The sequence below is a fragment of the Dama dama genome, chromosome 11, assembly GCF_033118175.1.
Source record: "Dama dama isolate Ldn47 chromosome 11, ASM3311817v1, whole genome shotgun sequence".
Lineage (NCBI taxonomy): Eukaryota > Metazoa > Chordata > Mammalia > Artiodactyla > Cervidae > Dama > Dama dama.
The window spans coordinates 92,025,311-92,046,519 of NC_083691.1; the positions used below are offsets into that span (position 1 = coordinate 92,025,311).

Here is a 21,209-nt window from a genome sequence, read left to right on the forward strand (position 1 = left end):
ATGCAAGAGAGAATCCCAGAGGTCCAAGATTCTAGAGTGGCTGTTTGCAAGGGGGAGGAGGCTACAGTAACTGCCACCCTGGATATACTTACGTGGGAAGGAAAAGGGACAGTATCCAGAATGCCTCTCGTATATAAAAGAGCTGGATGTCAGGATGCCCGTGTGGCCCAAGGAACCAGAGGTAGCAAATTATGGTCAAAAGAATTGCAACCAAAGGCTGCAAGAGAAAAGGTCTGCAACCAGCTGTGTGTCCTAAGCTCTCTGGTATTTGCTCCCACTGGGCAGAGTCAATTTTGTGAAGCATCAAGCACTGAAAAGAAGACTCCTGATGCTGGAAGTTGACAGGAAGTAACAAGCAAGATGGTAAGAATGCAAGATCAAGAGTTGTCCCAGAAACAATGCCTAAAACAGCAACAACAAAAATGGAGGGCAGAAGAGAAATGCAAGTCCAGCCTGGCCCAGCCCAAGAAAAGGAGGGGTCAAGGAGAAGAAACTAAAGAGAAGAAACTTGGACCACATCATTCTCCACAAGGTGCACTCAACCAACTTCGCCCCACTCTTTACCAAAGTTACAGAAAGAGCTTCTTAATCCCTTCCTTTGCTCCTTAAAAGCTACTGCAAGTTCACTAATTAAATAAACTGATAGGATTTCAGAACAACTATAATAGTTCAAACTGGATGGCTCTTTCCTTCTTCTCTAAGGTTATTAATTAACCAAGATATATGTAACTGTAAGTGTATAACATAAAATATAATGCTATGTAGAATATAAGTAGCTATGTTAATTATATTAATAAGCATCTATAAGAAATGTTGCAATGATTTCCTTCATGGAAGAGCCTGAGGGAAGTAAATCTGTCTTGGAAGACTTCACCTCCCCAAAGCTCAAACATTTAGGTGTTTCCTACACCTTTTTTCTCCATCCAATCCTGTCTTCTTATTGGCAATCTGACTTCCCTATTGGCTATATCGTACCTTTAAACTGCCTGCTTTGTGACATCATTCTCCCACCAAACCTACTACCACCTGGTAGAATCTTGGGGTTTCCATGGAGTTGTTTGTAAATAAATTTGGATCATAGCAAGTGACCAGTTACCAGTGACCAGTGACCTTTGTACTGGACACATGCCACTTTAGCTGCCGTCACTCAAGACATCCTCTAGCATCATCTCCTCCTCCCTTGTATCTGCAGTTAATCTTTCCTCCTCTTCTCTGACCATGTCAGGTATGGAAAGAAACTTTATAAAGTTTTTCATTAGATTTTTTATCTGCCCATTAATTTAGTAGTAGATTCAAAATGGAATAATGAAGGAAAGTATTGAACTAGAAATCTGGAGACCTAATTTCAGTTTTGACTTGGACATTTACTATCTCTGTGACTTTGGACACTTTGGACAAGTCACTGTCTCACAAGGTCTGTTTTTTCCTCATCTAATGTTACATCCAGTGTTACATTAGGATGCTACATTGGTCTATCTCTCTGGTCCTTTTCTTTTCAATATTGAATCTCAAAAGGTACCCATGTAGAACATGAAATCAGAGACTTCTGAAGAGTGTTTCAACAGAAACAGAGAAAAGCCAGGTGGTGTAGAAAATTAGCAGTATATCCTGAGATGTTTCACCCGTAATGGTCACCCTCAGTTAATATTTCAGTTTTAGTTATTTTAAATTTAGTGCTGCTCAAAAAGTAATATTCACTTATTTTTGGAGTTTCCTACCTAAATAAGTTGAAAAGAGAAAACAAGGAGAGAAAATGGAGAGCACTGGGCTAATGGGAGGTGTGTAGTCAAACATAAGGAAGTTTAGGACTGGCTTCATCGGCAGAGGCCAATGGGAACCAAGAGTAAGGAGAAAATATAAGAATGAGGAGGGAAAGCAAGGAGGAGTTCTCAAGAAAAAAGTAGTTTGGGATGGAATGTTGACAGGATCCAAAGATTTTAAATTAAAGCAGATAGAGCACAGACAGCAATCTGCTTAGAGCAGGGCAAAATACTGTTGATTTTCGCAAATGCTTCTATTAATAGACTAGGAAGGAAAGTAAGGCCAGAATAAGGTATCACCAGGAAAAACAGCTTATCAGAAAAATCATACTCAGTGTTTTTCTTTTATTGCCTCTCTCAACACAGGTGACACTTGACAATTTTGAATATAAATATTTTAGAAATATGTTTTAGAAATGATACTTCCTACAAGCAAGAAACAAAAGTGATTATCTAGGGGGGCTGATTTTCAGTGTTTCATTCATTCTGACTTTGAAACTATTAGACATTTTGCCAATTAAAAATAACATTTTTAAATGATATTTTCTAACTTAAATCAGAAGGACTAATTCTTTTGTGTGTTAGTAGGTTCTAAGTCAAGGTTGCTTTTGATCTTTACAATTATTTCCTTCCTAACACAGAGAGCACATTGACCAACAGCCATCATCCATTTTTAGAGCTTGGCTACCTAAGAAGAAAAACAAAAAGGCAAACCCTGCATCATTAATTCCACATATAGGGAATTCCCTGATGGTCCAGTGGTTAGGACTCAGCGCTTTCACTGCCAGACTGCACAGTGCTGCTAAGGAAAAAAAATCTGCATTTATCTAAAATATTGCTGTGGAGTCCTTTGGATTTTCCCACATTTAAAAATCTTTTTTAAACTGGATTCTAGTGAAGATAGTTCTTTCAGGCTTTGGAATATCATCCTTCTGGATGTTGAAGATGATTATAATCTAAGTTCTAGGATAAATATGAAAACCGTCTTGATACTTTTTAAGTTTTCCTTTCTGCTTGTGATATAGTTATATTCATTGAAATACATGTTTTTACTAGACTTAGTACCTGTTACTTGCTGCATGAAAACATGAATGAGCCCAATAATGAAATTCTTTTATACATTATTTTGCTGTCTGCTTTGTACCATTTTTTTTACTGAAATAATTATCTACATATATTGGGCTACCTATACATTCACATTTATTGCATTCTGTAGCTTGCTATACATTTTTTACAGATATATCTTCTCTGTCAGTATGTATTGGCTAGGAATTCATTCAAAGTCACCTATATTCTGTCTTTTCGTTAATAGTATTTACCAAGATAAAGTGAGCAATATTCACTCATAATATTGCATATTTGATACAGAACTTCATTTATCATGAAACTTACTATGCTTTAACACTTGCCACATACCGAAGTTTTCATATTTATATTACACACGTATATATACATTGACTAATACGTTTTTCATGATTTTTATATGTCTTTCTAGGACTTATTAAATATTCCTCCATACAAATCATATGTAATTTATTCATTTACTCATGTATTATTCTTTATTATGTATTGTATTAATTATCCATGTTTACTTATTATTGCTATTATTACTTTTGTTGTTATAACCACTCTATAGATAAGTATTCTGAAACTCAGAGAGTTAAATAACTTTTTTCATTCAAAAGGCATTTCAGAAATTCACTTTCAGATAATCATTTTGAGGTGGGATGAGAAGTCAGGCTTGAAGAGGGTAAAGATGACCCTCTAAATTTATTACTGGACTCCAGGTAACAGTGAGGGAAATGTGTAAGCAAATTGAAACACTAAGGATTACAATAGTAATAGCTATACTGTTTTCTAATGGACAAAAAAATGCTTACATTATAAGCTGAATTTCTCCTGGTTTCTGGCCACATCATGCTCAGATCGGCATCCTGGCAAGAAAGTCAGGATACTTATGTTCTGAAACCTGGGAATGATACTAACATAATGAGAGAACTTGAACAAGTCAATCTGAACTCTCTTAGCCTCAGTTTCCTTACTCATGAAATGAAACTATGAGAACAGAAGTTCTCTAAGGACCTCCTAGTTCGAAAATGCTTCAATTTTAGGAAACAGCATGCAAGTCAATACTAGTGCAGGCTTAAGGGAAAGATAGGGCAGGAAGAAGGATATTTCCTGCCTGGAGAACAATGTCTGAACCACACCACTTGGGTCTTCTGCACAACGTATGCCCAAGACGGGAGCACAGGCAGTTAACATTAGGAAGTGTCAAACTGCTCCAACCCTTACGGCCATCATAACTGCCTGATTTTGGGTTTCTCAGAAAGTATTGATATTAGAGGTGTCTGATAGCAAGAACCTTAAGATAATGCTGTTCCTCAAAACACAGTGAGAATTTATCAGTCTCACTCATCTTTTTCTTACCCTCTTGTTCTTACAGAAAATTTCCAAAATCCATCTGTACTTGGAACTCAGAATTCTCTGCAGCTCTCTCTTCCTGTGGTGAGCAACACAGCTTCCCTCACAGGAAGTGTCTGCAACTTCTCCAGGGTCTCTGCTCCAGCCCTCAGTTCAGCATGGCTATTGCCAGCGGGCTCCAGCACCTCTTTCCAGCCACTCATGGGTAGTGCCTACCTTTACCAACATTCCAGCACAACTATGTTATCTGGAGTCGCTGGCCAGAGCCAGCTCTCCACTTCAGCTGCTTCCTATCCAGGTATTTTTGAGTGGGACACTGAGAAGAAGTCTTCTTCACTTGGAGACTTCACTGTGACAGTCATTGACCAAGACACAGCTGTTTCCTCCATGTCTATGCCAGCCCAGTATGACAAAACGTCAGAAGTCACTAGCATGGTCCCTCTGTATCCATCTCTTTCCGCCAACCTTGTTCAGGGAACACCATCTCAGATTCCAAATCAGGGACACAGCCTGTCACTTACCCCCCAGGAAAGAGGCCAGGTATATTACTGTCACCAAGGCACACTGGGGCCTTTACTATCTGGAGAGCTTGGCCCCTGCCTGCAGTCCTATGGCTCTGTGTCGCACGCAGGAGGCAGGACCTCTGCCCAACCAGAAATGGTCATGGTACTAAAGGAGATTCAGCCCACAGATATCCTACCACCAGCTTCTACCTCTGGAATCTACTACTCTGTGTCTGCTCAGCCCATCACAGAAACAGGTTTTCAAGGTGAGTACAAACAGCAAGAAAGTAGAATGAGCTCAGCATTCAAAAAATGGGGTCAAATCTACAGCTGGGAAGTGGCGTATAGACAGAATTTAGATCCCGGGACTTTAATAACCACGACCTTTGCTCAGTGCTCTGTTTTTAGACTGTATATAAGAACACCTAATGCAGGTGGAAGGTTGCACACTGTAAAGGTCATTTATGCTACATGTAAGAGAACCACAGTTCAGTTCAGTCGTTCAGTTGGGTCCGACTCTTTGCGACCCCATGGACTGCAGCATGCCAGGCCTCCCTGTCCATAACCAGCTCCTGGAATTTACTCAAACTCACGCCCATTGAGTCGGTGATACCATCCAACCATCTCATCCTCTGTCGTCCCCTTCTCCTCCCACCTTCAATCTTTCCCAGCATCAGGGTCTTTTCAGATGAGTCAGCTCTTTGCATCAGGGGGCCAAAGTATTGCAGTTTCAGCTTCAGCATCAGGCCTTTCAGTGAATATTCAGGACTGATTTCCTTTAGGATGGACTGGTTAGATCTCCTTGCAGTCCAAGGGATTCTCAAGAGTCTTCTCCAGCACCACGAGCGCGTACCAAAAGGTACCACGTTTTTCAGTGCTCTAGTTGATCAGCCCCCCTGTACTACCACACTGTATCACTCCCTTCCCTGATCTATTGCTATAGTCTTCTTGGGAGGTGTTTCAGAACTCATATTATGATAGTGCCAGTTTAACTGTGCCTCACTTCCTTACTTTATACCAAGATTTAAGACCTTGTGGTCTGAGATCCTGTCCGGAGCAGGCAGGCTGAAGATTCTTTGTTGATTTATTTTACCAGGAAGAGCTCTACTCCCTCTCCATAGTTCATGGTGTGAAGTGTTTTTAGTCTCTCAGGAAAGTGGGGAGAATTGAAAGGATTCTACATGAGAATGCTAGGCTTTGTAAGACATGTTATATTTTAAAAATAGGACTCATTTTAATTTGGTTTATAGGATCCCTATGGAATACAAAGAAAGCCAAAAATCAGTGACATCAAATGATCACCAGTAAGGATTAGAACAGCCACCTCTTAGCTCCTAGCATAAGACAGTGTCCACCGTCCTTAAGACTAGGTAGTAGAAATGCCTTGCCCGTCATTGAAAGGTACATGATTACTGTGCTGGTGTCTGGGGGTGGAGGGAGCATCTCACTCACCAGGGACTGACTTCTTCCTTGATTCCTTTGTAGTGATGGAGACTTCCCTGGGATCGCAACTTCCAAGCCAGACATTTTGTCTCTCAGAAACTTCAGAATTCCCTAGGTCCTGCATTAGCAGAAATATCCAGATACTTGAGAGTAATCCACCACTTGAACTTGGGGACATTTCAATGATAACTCCAGTCCAGAGTGCCAGTAATCTCCTGGCACTGCCTCCAGTTCCAAGCCAGGAACAAACAGATAATAAGAATTTGGATGATATTAAAACTAAGTTTTCAAAGCCTCTGGATGCTTACCAGATTCCAATAGAAAACCAAGATCCTCCGCTAGTGCCTTTAGAAATCTCTGATATTCACGAGCTCCTGGCCAGCATTGATCCCCTCAGCCAAGAGGAGCAACTTGTTTCTGAAAATGAGAATCTGGGAAAGAACAGCCTGAGTTTTGAGGACTTAGGGACACTTGAAAATGGGTTTGACTCTAGCAGTGGCTTTGCAGACATTGCTACACTGGTAGAGGATATTCACCTTCCCCAGTTCTTTCATTCTTTGAAAGACCTTGATCAATCCGAAGCTCCAAAGTTGATCAAAGCCAAAGATACCAGCGCTGTTAAGGTAAATCAGGTGCAGGAAAAGCCAAATGTCATAAAGGTGCCCTCTGATCAACCCAGGAAGAACAAACATAAAGCCTCTGAGTCTGTCAGTGATGCTCCCAAGGCCAAAATCCAGCCAAAGAACCCAGAGTGCCTGTTAGGGGAAGAAGTGATTACATGCAATGCTGCAGTCGGTGACAAGGCTCCTGTGAACACAGTCAAACAGTCGAACAGCAAAGCTCAGAAAGCTGCATCCGGCAGGATCAACAAAGCTAAGAGCCATGGGCAGGAAAAGACCAAGAGAACCAGAGAAAAAAAGAAGGCTGAAAAGAATAAGCCATCAGGGAACAAAGTCAAGGCAGAGGAGAAGCCAAGCATTCCCAAGATGAAGCGGAAGAAAAACCAACCTGACTTTAGCCAAGAGAACTTTAAAAAGCCTCGAAGCTGCCTAGGCATGCACATGCTGGAGTCTGTGCAGGTTTTTCATGCACTGGGGAAGAAGAGTGATAAGAAAACTGGGCTCAATTCCTCTCGGGTCCTGGGAAATTCAAGCAACCCTAAAGACCCCCAGCCATCCCCTGCTATTAAGTCATGGCTCAATACCCCATGTGAGGGTAAAGGTCCTGACAAAACTCAAGTCAAAGCCCAGAAACCAGATGATGGTGCTGAAAAAGAGTGTCTATCTCCAGCACGGTGTGAGCTGCCTCCTCCTGGGAAGGTCAAGTTAGTACCTTTGCCTTTTCCTACCTTGGACAAGCCTCAGGCTCGACCTGTTCCTCGGAGGCCACAGCCTGTGGCCTCATATCGGCCTGCTGTGGCTTGTTCTGCCTGGCCTGGTTCTACTAACTCAGCTCAACCTGCTGCAGTCAATGCATCCCGCCCAGCTCCTGCATCTTTGCCAGGTCCTGCCAAACCAGTTCAGACAACTGTGACCAATCCAACCCAACCGGGTTTGACCAAACCTACCTGGCCTAGTGTCCCTCAGTCTGTTGCTCCTCGGCCTGTACCCTACAAAACTTCATCTTGCACTTCTCTCCAGCGGGAGTCTGTTCCCCCTCCTGTGACCAAGCGCCAGTCCCCACCCAAGCCTCAAACCCAATTTCTACTCCAAGACTTCCGCTTCCAACCAATTCCTTGGAGGAAACCCAATGTGCCTGAGCCAGTAATGTCAAAGCCCATCACAAAAGAGCAGCGGCCAGAGCGGGAGGCCATGAAGAGGCAGGCTCAACTAGAGCGTGAGAATGCTGCTAAATACACCTCTTTGGGGAAAGTGCAATATTTCATTGAGAGGGAAAAAGAGATGGAAATTGCTCGGTACTATGGGTATGCCATGTAAGAGCTGCTAGGATTGTTGGTGCCACCTGGGGTACCAGTTGCTTTTCCATGTATAGATATAAATTTCTCTATTTATTCTGATATATTTTAAAACTTAAAACTGAACAAATATAATAGAGTTAATAGACAAATAATAAAGAAGACTTTTGAATTTGAGATGATGTCAACTGTGCCTTTTTTTTTTTTTTTTGGTTGGGGCAGGAATCAAAGTCTGCCCAAGAAAGGAAGGACTGAATGTTGGATGAGAGAAGAGGGAAAACGTGTAAAACCTGAGGAAAGAGGAAGGAACTTGGGCCAGGGCTAGGAAGGCCAAGAGATTTTACAGATTTATAAAAGGAAGCAGGAGTCGGGGAAATGGTAGAAGTAAAAAGTAGGATCTGAGGTTAGGATTGAAAGAACAAAATTTGAGTCGAGTTGAAGATGACAGAAGATGAGTCTAGTTTGACGAGGAGAAACAGAAAAAGTCTCTCCTTGACATTGGCCTTATGTCTCACCACCACCAGACAGGTATTTCAAGAGGGTCAGGACACCCCTCTGAAAGGTCTGAGTTACCTAAGTGTGATGACAGAGGGGAATTGGGAAGTCTACCGGATGAGTGGCAAGGGCTCAGCCTTATCTTGGCAGCTGAGGAGAGGGCGAGGGCCAAGTGAACTGCTGCCGCAAGAGGCTCAGCAACAGGGCCTGGGATAGAAAGCACCATTTACTCAACGCCTAGGCACCGGGGCGGCAATACGCTGTTGGGTGGACCCTGGCAACAACAGGCAGGGCCAGTATTCCTCTGCCACGGCTTGGTGAGGTTCAGCAGCGGGCTGAGGGCACATCGCATGCGGAGGTACAAGGCCTCAATCTGAGGCCCAAAGGCCCCCCGAAGTCCTCAGTATTTGCAAGTTCCAGTAGGCCGCCAACCTGGCTTTTAGAGCATAGTATCCGGAGGTTTCCGGTGGAAGAGATCAAACTTCTGCAGGGGCCCAAACGTCAACTTGAGGGGCTTCCTCCATTGACCCGTGCGCGTGCTGCCTTCTCTAAATAACGCCATCAAGACATCGCCATCAACTGAAGCGCACGAGAAAAAATCCTCTGGAAGGGTCCATTTTCACGGGCGAGAGCGGTAGGCACATGCGCAGTAGGTCGCTGCTCCGGCAGCCACACGTTGCAGGTATCCTGCAGTCCAGAGGTTCCTTGAGAGGCAGCTCAAGGGCGTGAAGATGAGGAGCGGGCGTGGGTAGTGGTGGGGTGGGTGGCGGAGTCGGGGACTGGGGTTAATGCGGGCCAGGGGTTGGGGGGCGTGGCAGAGGGTGGGCGTGGGAAGGAGGGAGAGATGGAAACAGCGGATAGTGACTGTAGGAAAATTGGCAGTTTTCATTTGTAAATTACTTTATTGAGATATGATTCACATATCTTAAAATTCGCCTTTTGAAACTCCAACTTCAGTGCCATTTAGAACATTCACGAGCCTGTGCATGCCATCATCACCAGTATCTAAGCCATAGCATTTTCATCACCCCAAAAAGAAACCCTCTTAACCATCAGCAGGCCCTCCTCATCCCCTCCTCCTTCAGCCCCTGCAATCATCAATTTACTTTGTGTCTCTATGGTTTTGCCCTTTCCTGGACACTGCATGTATAGGAAATAGTGTAAATGTGACCAACGTGTCTGGCTTCTCTCAGTGTAATGTTTTCAAGAAAGTTCCTCCATGTGGTAGCTGGTGTTGGTGCATCTCCCCTTTTTATGACTGCATAATCCAGTATAAAAATCCTTTCATCCATTGGTGGATATTTGGGTGGTTTCCACTAATAATTTCCTTTTATCGAGAGTTTATCTAGTGCCAGGCAGCATCAGGCTAAGTTATTGACCTTATTTTACAGATAAAGAGGTGTGGAGAGTGGGAAGAATTTGCCCAAGATTAAGAGCTAGCAACTGGGGGAGCTGGGGTTAGAATTCAGGCACACTTCACACGACAAAGCGTTAGAAAAGATACACAAGCGTATTCAATGGAAATTCACCCTATTCCCTAAGTTCGCAAGCCACACATTTCCCTCCTCAGAGACATTTGCTTCCAGAGAAATATTTATACCCCAACATGCATATATCACAATTTATTGACTAATCTGTCTCACAGATTTGAGATGTCAACTTTATAGTAAAATAGATTCTTCTACATATTTATATTACTCTTTATAGATTGTCCTCTTTTCTGCCTATCTTTTTTTTTATATTTACCATTTCTCTAGAACTCTTTGCATCTTATTTTAAAAAGTTTTCTCCTTTTTCGGGTTTCTTGGTGACTCAGTGGTAAAGAATCTGCCTGCCAATGCAGGAGACATGGGTTCTATCCCTGGGCCAGGAGGATCCCTCATGCTATGTGCCATAACTACTGAATCTGTACTCCATAACAAGAGAAGCCACTACAGTGAGAAGCCTACACCCTGCAACAAAAGTTAGACCCTGCTTACCCCAACTAAAGAATAGCTCGTGCAGCAACAATAAATAAATAAATTATAATATTTTTCTCTTTTTCTTGTTTCTATTAAGGCATTATATACTCTTGTATTATTTTAAACAGACTTCATTTATGAATTTATTTCTTTTATTTTGAATTCTGTCCTAAGTTCTGTTATCTTACCTAATTCTGACTTGTACTGCTTTTTCATCTTTTCTTATTACGGTAAAACACACATAAAATTGATTATTCCAGCCATTTTTAAGTATACAATTCAGTGACATTAAATGCATTCATGATGTTGTGTAATCATCACCACTATCCAAATTCAAAATAATTATATCAAAACATTGAGCAGGACCTCAGAAAGATGGGCCCAGCAGAACAGCTTTTGAATCTCCCCAAACCCTTTCATGGAAATAAATCCACCAAATACCCACAAGTGGCATTTATCAGCATTTACTATTTCTGGAACTTTTTCACCATCCTCAACAGAAACTCTGTAACCATTAAATAGTAACTTGCCATTCCCTTCACAATCCATGTTCTTTCACTTTTTGCATTGTTTTTCCTACCATCTTTTCACCCACTTTGAAATGATAGGCTACAGTTTTTATCTGTTTTGTGGGCCTGTCTTTTCCAACTTGCTTTTATTGTCTGAAGAGATGCCATTCTGTTCCTTATTCTCTCTTTCCTTACACTGCTTTTGTATGGGATTTAATTCCAATCCTTTTCTGCTATTTGCTTTTAGGTGAAAACAGTTTTAAAACACATTGAAAGGGAGATGTGAGGCCACCTGGAAATAGGTTCTTCATGGCAGTTCCATCAATATTTCACCTATTTTGTTCTGGAATAACAATAACTTTTGCAGGAGGCATAAACCAGTGGGCTTTATCACTAGACACCATTCAGAGAAAGGACCCCATGAAAGCTTAGCAAAAATGGTTTAGTTAAATGATTTTACCCAAGATGATCACACACCAGCCCCAGGAAACTCAATGAACCAGAGACAAGGTACAATGGCATCCTTCCTTCTCTCTGCCTTAGCTCTCAAGGGTTGGTCACCTACATGTTATTAGCAATTACTATTTGGTTTCTATTCATAACTACTATCAGAAGACAGAGTATCTGTGGGACTAATCACACTGCCCTGATACCCACTATTCTTCTTCATTTTGGCTTCTTGCTCATCAGCAGGAACCTGGTTTATTTTTGTTCTCCTTTTACCACAGCCTGGTAATTTTTGTGAATGACTCAGTCTCACTAGAGACTGAGGGGGTTTCTAGTTTCTCAATAAGTGCTACCCATGGGCATGTGGTTTTGGCTGCTCTATTTCCATAAGAGGGTTTTATTGTTGCTCAGTTGGTAGGTCGAGTCCGACTCTTTGTGACCCCTGAATTGCAGCACTCCAGGCTTCCCTGTCCTTCACTATCTCCTGGAGTTTGCTCAAACTCATGTCCATTGAGTCAGTGATGTCATTCAACCATCTCATCCTCTGTCATCCCCTTCTCCTCCTGCCCTCAATCTTTCCCAGCATCAGGGTCTTTTCCAATGAGTCAACTCTTTGCATAAGGTGGCCAAGGTATTGGAGCTTCAGCTTCAGCACCAGTCCTTGCAATGAATATTCAGGGTTAATTTCCTTTAAAATTGTTTGGTTTGATCTTCTTGCTGCCCAAGGGACTCTCAAGAGTCTTCTCCAGCACCCACAGTTTGAAAGCATCAATTCTTCGGCGCTCCACCTTCCTGATGGTCCTATTCTCACATCCATACGTGGCTAGTGGAGAAGCCATAGCTTTGACGTATACAGACCTTTGTTGGCAAAGGGATGTCTCTGCTTTTTAATACGCTGTCTAGGTTTGTCATAGCTTTTCTTTCAAGGAGCAAGTGTCTTTTAATTTCATGGCTGCAGTCACCATCCACAGTGACTGTGGAGCCCAAGAAGATGAAATCTGACACTGTTCCCACTATTTCCCCATCTATTTCCACTTCCCCAAGAAGTGATGGGACTGGATGCCATGATTTTGAATGTTGAGCTTTAAGCTAGCTTTTTCACTCTCCTCTTTCACCTTCCTCAAGAGGCTCTTTAGTTATTCACTTTCTGTCATTAAAGTGGTATCAGCTGCATGTCTCAGGCTGTTGATATTTCTCCGGACAATCTTGATTCCAGCTTGTGAATCATCCAGCCCAGCATTCCGCATGATGCACTCTGCATAGAATTTAAATAAGCAGGGTGACAATATGCAGCCTTTCCCAGTTATGAACCAATCCATTGTTCCATGTCCAATTCTAACTTGCTTCTTATCCTGCATACAGAAGGCAGGTAAGGTGGTCTTGTATTCCCATCTCTTTAAGAATGTTCCACAGTTTGTTGTGATCCACACAGTCAAAGGCTTCAGTGTAGTCAATGAAGCAGAAGTAGGTATTTTTTGGGAACTCCCTTGCTTTTTCTATGATCCAGCAGATGTTGGTAATTTGATCTCTGGTTCATCTGCCTTTTCTAAATCCAGCTTGTACATCTGGAAGTTCTCAGTTCACATATTGCTGAAGCCTAGCTTGAAGGATTTTGAGCATAATCTTGCTAGCATGTGAAATGAGTGCATTTGTATGGTAATTTGAACATTCTTTGGCATTACCTTTCTTTGGGACTGGAATGAAAACTGACCTTTTCCAGTCCTGTGGCCACTGCTGAGTTTTCCAAATTTGCTGGCATATTGTGTGCAGCACTTTAACAGCATCATCTTTTAGGATTTGAAATAGCTCAGTGGAATTCCGTCACCTCCACTAGCTTTGTTTATAGTAATCCTTTGTAAGGTCCTGCTTGACTTCACATTCCAGGATGTCTGTCTTTAGGTGAGTGACCACACTATGGTGATTATCTGGGTCAGGAAGATCTTTTTTGTATAGTTCTTCTGTGTATTCTTGCCACCTCTTCTTAATCTCTTCTGCTTCTGTTAGGTCCTTGACATTTTTGTCCTTTATTCTGCTTATGTTTGCATGAAATATTCCCTTTGTATCTCCAATTTTCATAAAGAGATCTCTAGTCTTCCCCATTCTATTGTTTTCCTCTATTTCTCTGCATTGTTCACTTAAGAAGGCTTTCTTATCTTTCTTTGATATTCTCTGGAACTCTGCATTCAGATGGGTATATCTTTCCCTTTCTCCTTTGCCTTTCCCTTCTCTTTTTTATTTCTGTATTTTTTCCTTCTCTTTTTTTTTCAGCTATTTGTAAGACCTCTTGAGACAACCACTTTGCTTTCCTGAATTTCTTTTTCTTGTGGATGGTTTTGGTCACCATCTCCTGTACAATGTTACAAACTTCCATCCATAGTTCTTCAGGCACTGTCTACCAGATCCAGTCACTTGAATTTACTTGAGACCCTCACTGTATAATCATAAGGGATTTGATTCAGGTAATACCTGAATGGCCTAGTGTAGTTTCCCTACTTTCTTCAATTTGAGCCTGAATTTTTCAATAAGGAGTTCATGATCTGAGCCACAGTCAGCTTCAGGTCTTGTTTTTGCTGACTATATAGAGCTTCTCCATCTTAGGCTGCAAAGAATATAATCAATCTGATTTCAGTATTGACCATCTGGTGATATCTATGTGTAGAGTCATCTCTTGTATTGTTGGAAGAGAGTATTTGCTATGACCAATGCATTCTCTTGGCCAAACCCTTTAGACTTTGCCCTGCTTCATTTTGTACTCCAAGGCCAAACTTGCCTGTTACTCCGGGTATCTCTTGACTTCCTACTTTTCCATTCCAGTCCCCTATGATGAAGACATATTTTTTTTGGTGTTAGTCCTAGGTAGCCTTGTAGGTCTTCATAGACTTGGATTATTGTGATGTCGAATGGTTTGCCTTGGAAGTGAAATGAGATCATTCTGTCATTTTTGAGATTGCAACCAAGTACTGCATTTCAGACTATTTTGTTGACTGTGAGGGCTACTCTATTCCTTCTCAGTGATTCTTGCCCACAGTAGTAGATACATTGGTCATCTTAAATTCACCCATTCCCATCCATTTTAGTTCACTGATTCCTAAAATGTCCTTGTCCACTCTTGCCATCTCCTGTTTGACTACATCCAATCTGGCAGATCTGCTTCCCAGATGGGAGGGTTTGATGAGATTCAAAAGTTATGCCACAGCCTCCATCTTTCTGAAGTTCTGCTCCATCATTTGATGTAATTATTTGAAACTTGGGGATCCTGTAATTTTCAGTTCCCCAAGCAGAGACTTATTTGCTCTACATTAGGACTCTGGGTCAGGTGAAGATTTCTGGGTCTTCTCTAAGTTTCATCTCAATATTTGCTCAGGCCATGTTTTGAGTAGGAAGTCAAAACACAACAACCTGAATGGCTCATGGGTTGGGGGACATTTGGCCACCATGAAAGGAAGAATAAACTGGGGACAGGGGGAGAGTCTGGAGGCAGGTCCCGGCCAGGAATGTGTATCTTTTTTTCCCCCTCCCCTCTTTTCCTCCTCTCTTATTGACTTTTCTAAACATGTACAAAATGGAATCTCCAACCTGCCCTCTTACCCAGCAAGAATATTGGTCCATGCACAGTTTTCTTCATCTCAGTTCATGGTAATGTCATTTCTCCAGTTGCACAGGCCAGAGGCCTTCAAAACCACTTGACTCCTCTTTTTCGTTCCCAACTGCACAGCAGCAAATTTTGTCTGCTTTACCTTCAAATTGTATCTGGAACTCGTCCACTTCGAACCTCTTTCCTTGCTGCCTGGATTACTGGGAGACACATTTAACTGAGAAGCTTCCTGAACTTTCTAGATTTACAGAGCCCTTGCTGTCTCAACTATAGGCTCAAAGAATACTTAACAATCCCATTTATTAAGTAGCTGGGTGGCAACAATTAATAAGTATTTCTGTTTGTAGTAGGCAGGAAAATGGCCACCCAAAGAGATCAGGTCCTAATTTCTCAAGCCTATAAATATTATTACCTTATTTAGAAAAAGATCTTTACATATGTGGTCAGATTAAGGATCCAGAGATGGGGAAGTTATCCTGGATTATCAGGGTAGGCCCTAAACACAGTCATGTGTCCTTACAAAATGGGGGCAGAAAGAGATTTGATAGAGACAAGATGAAAAGGCAATGTGACCATGGAGGCAGACTGGAGTTTTGCAGGCACCAGCCAAGCAATGCCAGCAGCCACCAGAGGGTGGCAGAAGCAAGGAATGAAATCTCCCTCAAGAGACACCTTAATTTTGTCCCAGGGATACTGATTTCAGACTTCTGGCCTCCAGAACTATTAAATTTCTGCTTTTTTAAGCCAATAATTGTGTCGATTTGTTAGAGAAGTCACAGGAAAAATGTTCCATTGTATAATAATACAATGCTCCAATAACAAGGCAGACATTTGAAAAACAATACACATAAATTAAAATTTAAAAATATATATATATTTTTACTCTGAAATAACCACAGTTATTTGCTAATGGAATGTGGGGAACTGTTGGGCACTATGCAACATCTCAAACTTTGGCATCAAATTGAATGCTGCCAGCCTCATGTCCTGCTCCACATTGGTTTTCAAATAGTATTTGTCTTTTGTTACGGCTACTGCCAGAATCCCAGGTTTATATGTCAGCAATGAAAAGAATATAGCACAACCTAATGTTGAAACTGTGAACTACTTACCAGCTAGAAGCTCACATGGTCTCTAACAGATGTCAAATATTGCTGTGAATCTTTCAAGAATTTTAAATATCCTGCTACAGCCTGGCGAATTTGTATGGTGTCCTGGGAGGACCTCAGTGTATGTTGTGAACCACAATACTGACTGACTTCTCTCTTCCCACCTTTTCCTGCCTAAAATTTGTCTACTCAGCCACCATAATGATTCTTGAAAAACACTAGATCCTGTCCTGTTTGAGCCCTCCCATGTTCTCATTTTTCTCAGAGTCAGGGCCAATGGCCCTGCAATGGCCTATGAGGCCCTACCTACATCAGGAGTCAGCAAACAAAAAGCCAGTCAGTAAATATGTTAGTCTTGTGGGCCAGATTGTTTTTGTCTCTGCTATTCAACTCTGCAGTGGCAGCATGAAAGCAGTCATAGAAACCACGTAGATGAATGGGCACGGCTGTGTTCCAGTAAAGCTTCCTTTACAAAACAGGTAGCTTGCTGACCCCTGCAGTACATGATCTACTGATTATGTTCCCTGTCACCCATTCCACTCCCAACACACTCAGCCATTGCCGGTCCTTAAATACACCAGCCACCTCCTGGCTCAGGGCCTTTGCACTGGCTGTTCCCTCCAAGTCTTTACTCAAATCTTTCCAATGTGGGTTTACCTGACTGTACTGTCTGAAATTGCAATTGCACCCCCTGCAGTTCTCCTTTCCTTCAATCTGATTCCTTTCACCCAGACCCACTTTTCCCATTGTATTTAGAATCTTCTAACATGTAACTTGCTTATTTATCATATAATCGTTTGTAATCCATCACTCCCTCACCCATCACTAGAATATAAGATCCTTGAGGGCAGCATTGTTTTATTTTTTGCCTGCTTGTTTGCTAATATATCCCCAATCCCTTGAACAGTGTTTGGCACATAGTAGGTAGTCAGTAAACAGTTGTTCATTGATTAAATAAATGAATTTTTTTCATGGAGTATAAATACAGTGGCATGCAATTCTTTATCTTGCATTCATGGTTATAGTGGTTGGTCATGTGCCAATATTTTTGCAAATAACTATGTAAACCAAATATAAAATGATAAAATCCCTCAGCCCAAATTGTACAACTCAAATGGTCCTAAAACTTCTTATCTCTTTTAACTCTTGCTGAAATTTCAACCTTGATAATGACACTCTTACCTAAAACAAAGGCTCTGAGTTATTTGGAAATAAATCATTTAACTCATGGCTAACTAGCAGGTAACAAATGAAGAAAATATGCCAAATAAAATTGACTGCATATGTGCAAATTTAAGCATTAATTGTAATAATACACACATATTTAAAACCTTACAGGCATGCATAGAAACTCATTTTCCTGACTAGATATTTTTCTTGATGACAGGAGATACCACTCTTCAAAACTAACAGTAGGTGGAGCCCCAAACCTCAGAGTCATCTTTATGTTACTGGTTTTTCTGCAGGCTTCTCAATGAGCTTCCTCATAATGTAATTCCAAACTCCAGATGAAAAAGAACCTAATTTCCATGCATTCGTAGTATACAAATGTACAAGATTCCAGTATACTTGTTGTAATTCCCTTCTTGTAAACAGCTCTTTCCATATCTTTTCTTCTCAAATACTTGCTTTTTGAATTCAAATTTGTGATTTTATATTCCCAATGGGTTCACAGAAAAAAAAAATGGGAATAATTTGTCTTAAGTACACATTCCATTTCTGCTTTCTGAGCATCCCCTTTCCCTAGCAATGTTAAAGATACACTGTTTGGGTGTCTCAATGCATGGAAATCACCTAGCAATCACTTGAGAAACTTACTCATTTTTGTTTTCCTTCTGATGGCTCTAATCTACGAGGGCCTTAAAAGAGTAAGAGCTGAGTTTTTCTTTTTCATTATTGTAAACCCATGGCCTGACACTGACCTATGAGTATGACAGGTACTTAATAAAAATTTGCTCAATACATGAAGGCATCTAGCTTTGGAGACTTTCTGCTCTTAGTTCTAACTGCCTTGTAGAGAAGATTTGGTCCCAAGAAAATAATGACCACTATTTTCATTGTTCATCTCAGTTATTACCTTGATTGGCTACCTATCCCAGTAATTCTTTTTTGGGACAGTGCTGCTGCTGCTGCTAAGTCGCTTCAGTCGTGTGCGACTCTGTGCGACCCCAGAGATGGCAGCCCACCAGGCTTCCCCGTCCCTGGGACAGTTAGACAGCATTTATTTCAACAACATTTGAGCATCCAATGAGTATCATCTGGGGTCCCAAGTGTCCTGGGCACTGGGAATAGAGCTGTGAGCATGTCAAAAGAGGTTTTCAACACCACCCGCCCCCTTACCTCCAGGGGAATCCTAGCACAGACTTGCATATTTATGATTGTGAAGGGGAAAAGTCTGATAAGCGCTTTCAGCCATAAGTCTAAAAAGCCAATGCCTATGCAGAATCACTCCAGGGAAATTTAAGAAAAATATACATAACAGAGAATGGGAGAAATTAGAGATCTGGATGCTGGCCTAGTGGAGAAGGCAGTACCTGTGCAGGGGCTTTAAGCTAGACCTTGAAGGATAGGTCATATCATCACACTAACAAACTTGCAGAGAGTCTTTCAAAATTTGGGGTTTAAAGTATTTGTAGAGAGTTTAACTTTTATTTTATATTGGCGCATAGCCAATTAACAATGTTGTGTTAGTTTCACAGCAAAGGAACTCAGCCATACTTGTACATGTATCCAGTTTCCCTTAAATTCCCCTCCCATCCAGGCTGCCACATAACATTAAGAAGAGTTCTCTGGGCTATACGGTAGGTCCTTGTTGGTTACCCATTTTGAATATAGCAGTGTGTACATATCAATCCCCAAACTTCCTAACTATCCCTTCCCCCAGTTCTTCCCCCCTGGCAACCGTATATTCATTCTCAAAGTCTGTGAGTCGGTTTTGTAAATAAGTTCATTTGTATAATTTCTTTTTAGATTCCATACATAAGGATGTCGCGTGATATTTCTCCTTCTCTGTCTGACTTACTTCACTCAGTATGGCAATCAAGAGCTAAACTTTCAAACCATAGCATAAAGTTTTGGAGTGGTGATAAACAGTCTCCTGAGATAGAATGACTAGTAGGCGTGCAGAACTTTCTGGAAAGAGGCTGTGCATACGTTCATACATATACACATCCACAAACAGAATGTGTCACTCTCTATTTGCTGCAAATAAACACCATGCCCTGGTCGTAGGGTAGGAACTGTGTCACACAGATATTTGTGTCCCCATTGCTTTGCACAGTGACACTTAGAGATTAAACACTCATTTTCAATACATTTTATTGATGTTGCTACATTAAAAAGTTAGTCTTCTAGGCAAAAAACAATTGTCTAGTACCTCAGGCCAACAATTTTGTGTAGAATGTAACACAAACAAATGGAAATTTTCAGGAGTTTCTTTTCTCTGATTTAGAAAACCTGGTAAATTTACCCAGGTTTTCAGATCAGCAATCCTTCGTTGAATAATCGATTCATGTCAGTGTGTTAGAGTGTCTATCTGGCAGGAAAACCCTACTCAAAATTAAAATAGTAGTTCTTTCATAAGATTCAAAATTGTAAGTTAATGAGATAATGAGGCAAAAGATGTTTTTTATTATAGCAACTATTTTTAGAATTTAAAGAAGTTGTGGGTACTCTTCCAGACAGCAATAGAACAAAATCATTCAATTACTGGGTAATACAATCCGACTCCAAAGCAAATAGGTTTCTATTTCAGTTTTAAATAGTTTAGTCCTTGTTAAGCATACCCATTTATGAAATAGTATGTGTAGATAAATAGAAAAGTTCTTGACAATTTTGCGGTGGTCAAAGCAAGCAGATTCGTTGATATTATATAGTGGTCATCAACAACTCAATTGACACGAGTTTGAGCAAACTCCAGGAGACAGTGGAGGACACAGCAGCCTGGCATGCTCTAGCCCATGGGGTCACAAAGAATTGGACATGACTGAGCAACTAAACAACAACAACAATATAGTAGGCTTGAACAAATACATATTGATATAATATTTCTAGATAATCAAATATTAAACATATTGGGCTTCAGTCTACTGACATTTTTTTAAATTTATTTTTAATTGAAGGATAATTGCTTTACAATATTGTGTTGGTTTCTGCCATACATGAACATGAATTAGTCTACTAAAATTTTTTAAAGTTTATAAAGCTGAATACTATACCTTGAAGCAAGGGATAAATTCAAATATCATTTTAATATTGAAACAGCTTTAAACACTCAAACTACGACAGCCAAGATCTAATATTGCTAACCTAAAACAAATATACACCTGCTTTTTGCAATGGTAACTGCAAATTTTATGATCACAACAGAGTCAGGTAATCTATGAAAACCTAGAAATTTCTAGTGAAATGCTGAAGAGGTCTTTTCTTAATGAAGCTTTTAAAGTCCTACAGTCTGAAAAGGAAATGGTTGCAAAATAAATGCTTTTCAAATTTACAGATAAAATTTTATTGTAATATATGCTAAAAAAAAAAAATTAGGGACTTCCCTGGTGGACCAGTGGTTAAGACTCCATGCTTCCAACCAGGGAGCATGTGTTCAACTGGTATCCCACAGGTTGTGTTGCATGGCCAGAAAAAAAAAGTTAATACAATAAAATTTTAATGGCTTAACCAGTAATCAAAAAAGAACTCGAGGGGCTAAAGTGGTGTCCTAAAGTTTGCAAAATGAAATTTACCTTTAAATCCTACTAATGGAAACCATTAGAATGACTGCTCAGTTCCCCAAATACTCTTCCTCTGAAAACCTTGTCACTGATCAGGATGGACCTTAACAGCCAGTGAGTCCAACGTGGCCTATCTCTCTGGACACAAAGGTTTAAAACAGAACTCGACATGACCTTTCTGAATGTGGCAATAAACAAAATTAAGGTGAAATTAAGAGCTGAGATTTGAGTAATTTCTAAAAAAATAAATGAATGGAAATTCAGGGAAAGCAAATTTCCACATAGAGAAAACCCAAGGATGTGTATTTAGCATAAAAACTTTAAAGA

General features: G+C 40.8%; 1 protein-coding gene across 1 annotated transcript; it reads left to right on the forward strand.

The window, feature by feature from the left end:
- C11H2orf78 (chromosome 11 C2orf78 homolog) lies at positions 1–8,064 on the forward strand. Its single transcript, XM_061156126.1, has 4 exons — positions 1–264; positions 1,138–1,225; positions 4,204–4,950; positions 6,170–8,064. The coding sequence occupies exons 1-4, from the start codon at positions 1–3 to the stop codon at positions 8,062–8,064; spliced, it is 2,994 nt and encodes a 997-aa protein (XP_061012109.1).
- The last annotated feature ends 13,145 nt before the right edge of the window (positions 8,065–21,209 follow it).